This window comes from Sinocyclocheilus anshuiensis, unplaced genomic scaffold, assembly GCF_001515605.1.
Source record: "Sinocyclocheilus anshuiensis isolate Anshui unplaced genomic scaffold, SAMN03320099.WGS_v1.1 scaffold3226, whole genome shotgun sequence".
In the NCBI taxonomy this organism is placed as follows: Eukaryota; Metazoa; Chordata; class Actinopteri; order Cypriniformes; family Cyprinidae; genus Sinocyclocheilus; species Sinocyclocheilus anshuiensis.
In genome coordinates this window covers 94,501-97,322 of record NW_015541053.1, presented here as the reverse complement: position 1 = coordinate 97,322, position 2,822 = coordinate 94,501, and the positions used below count along the sequence as shown (strand labels likewise).

General features: G+C 35.4%; 1 protein-coding gene across 1 annotated transcript in view; it reads right to left on the bottom strand.

Moving 5' to 3' along the window:
- Window positions 1-1,652: 1,652 nt before the first annotated feature.
- LOC107690641 (stonustoxin subunit beta-like) overlaps window positions 1,653-2,822 on the bottom strand; it is a 2,021-nt gene continuing 851 nt past the window's right edge. The window contains exons 3-4 of the mRNA XM_016489022.1: window positions 2,329-2,375; window positions 1,653-2,251 (exon numbers count right to left, since the gene is read on the bottom strand). Coding sequence (XP_016344508.1) covers window positions 1,653-2,251; window positions 2,329-2,375 — 646 coding nt within the window. The remainder of the gene's footprint in view (window positions 2,252-2,328; window positions 2,376-2,822) is intronic.

Genomic DNA, 2,822 nt, shown 5'->3' with positions numbered 1-2,822 from the left:
AAGCTGCATAGAAACTGGGTCGGCCAGTTTTTTTTAAGTCTTTTCTTATAAGTCCAATAGTAGGGGAGTTTCAATTCTTCTTCATAAAAATATTCCCTTTAAATATGAAAAATCAGTTACAGATAAAGAAGGTCACTATGTGCTTGCATGACTAAAAATAGCTGTCCAAGTTCATTCCCACAATTGTTCACTGAGTGACCTGACTTGTCTTAAAAAGGGCTTTGAAACTCTCCCTCACTAACCACAGCTTACTCGTGCTTTGGACAGATGCAAAATGCAAAAAAAAAAAAAATAGCTAGACTCTTACTTGGGGTCAGAGGTCACTGTTGCATCAGTGAAGTCAGAGGGCAGATTCTTCATTGGTTAATAAAAAACAAAGTTAAAAAGTTAAAAACATGTTTTGTATAGTAGAAATTATCATGTGCTGCTTTAACTCTCAGTTCTTTAGTACTGTTCTACAGTACAGATTTATTCTTACTTGTGTTGTGTTGTAACTGCCGGACATTGCAGTCTAATTATTTTACTATTGATAATAAAAAAAATAAAGTACAAATACAGTTAATTACTTTTATTTATTTAGATATTGCAGCTCAGGTTCACTGTACATGTTAAACTCAATAAGGCACAACTGCAGTTTAGTTTGGCAGAACAATAGCTTTGATGATGAATTATTACAGGTTCAAGACTCAGAATGATGTCTCTTCTTTTCCTCTTACTTTTGTCTCTAGTTACCTGGTTAAGGTGAGTGTTGTTTACACATAATAGTATTACAATCAAACTGCCTCTAGTGGCGCAGAGTAGCATCACATTCTCAGGGCAGTTGTGCTTTAAACTGCTTTAGGTTACTGAACACACACACACACAGTATGAATGAAGATTGAACTCAACATGGGAAGTAGACATTAGGGAAAAAATATGAGGTTTAAGGAATCAAATAATGTTTTGTAGTGATTCTACTCCATGATGAACACAACTGACTACTGACCAAAAAAAAAACAAAAAAAAACATACATTCAACCATACAGTATATCCAAAATGTTATATATTCTGAATGAAATCTGCATATGTCATTATTTATCATTAAAGCAAATATTTTTTTAAGAAAACCAGTAACCCAATATTAAACTGTGTAGCTGTTACAATCAAGAAACATTTTTTTCCTGCCCTGATGCTTAAACATTAACTGTAACTGCTGTAACCACCTGAAGTCAGATATATTCAGTCAGATTAGTTAATAAATAATAACTAATCCAGAACTGGGGGGTGTAAACAGTGCATACAACACAGTGCATACAACAAAAATGTAACAGTAACATACAATATCAATTTGACTATCTTTGAGTCTACTAAAACTCCCACAACACCAGGCGAAACCCGATACGTGATACACCCTTTAAAACCTAGAGGTGAAAAGAACTGGGACAGAAAAAACATAAGTTATGAAGTGTAGTGTCAAATTTAAATAAAGACAGTACTAGATAAATGACACTTTAAAACCTAGAGGTGAAAAGAACTGGGACAGAAAAAACATAAGTTATGAAGTGTAGTGTAAAATATAAATAAAGACAGTACTAGATAAATGACAAAAAAAATAGAAAAAAGATTTCTATATATAGTGCATTATTCATTTTTCTGTTTTTCTTATATTAGTGTTATTTCATCTTTACTGAGTAATTCCATGTATGTCTACTCTGCACATATCGTTGCATTTCCTCACAGGAGGTTGTTAAATTTGACAGAAACACAGAAGAATCAGGATAAAGTCTAAATCCAGCATAGAGGTGTTCAGTGAATGTGGTGTTGAATGTGTGTAAGTGTGTGAGTGTGTGTGTGTCAGAGACGCTGTAGAAGGACAGAGTGCCGGCAGACCAGTCCACATACACTCCTACTCTATTAGATGATGAATGGAGAGGAATGTTTGTCCTCTTATTATTGTGCCAAACAGAGTAAATTGTATCACAACAGTAAAGATTCCAGGACTTGTCATTGAGTCCAAACCGACAGTCGCTCCCACCTTTCCTGCTGATTCCTTTATATGCCACTGCAATGTGAGCCCAGCCGCTCCATTCAACCTCCCAGTAACAGCGTCCAGTCAGACTCTCTCCACACAGAACCTGCTCATAGTTCTCAAATCTCTCTGGATGATCAGGATACGGCTGGTAATCTTTCACACATGTTGTTTTTCTGTTCTCCTCAGACAGGATGAGTTTAGTGTGTGCTGTGTTTGGATCCAGTGTGAGATCACAGGCGTCTGAACACAAGAAGAGAGTTCACATCATCTATGATATCATTAAATATGCACAGGTGTGTTTGACTGAGAGAACTTACATTTTCGTAGTGTTGGTGTGATCCTGAAATGCCCTCCATGTTTTAAACTGAGACAAAACAACAACAAAAAATGTTCAGTGGACTAATAACAAACAATATCTTTGGGATAACTTTCTGATTTGTTTTTCCAGCTGATAAATGATAAAACACTGACAGCTAATCGGAATTCATTAGAATTGTTAGGGCTTGTGTGTTTAAAATGGCAGACGACATTGCAGAGAAGCTCTACACAGCAAACAGTGTAACATAAAACATAAAATTACCTCAAGTATCCAGCGCTAGTTTTGACTACATTGTCTTGCCTCCTTTGAAGTTGTAGTGAAACAGACTATGCATTGTTTTATTTGTTGTTTGTGTTGTTAGATCAAATAGATTACACTAGCTAGATTTCCTGTTTAGATGTGCTCAAAATGTAGCATGCTTGAGGACATCTACTGGTTAAAGACATGTAAATGCAACAAGAACAGCAAAAATTGAAACAAACAAAAAAAAAA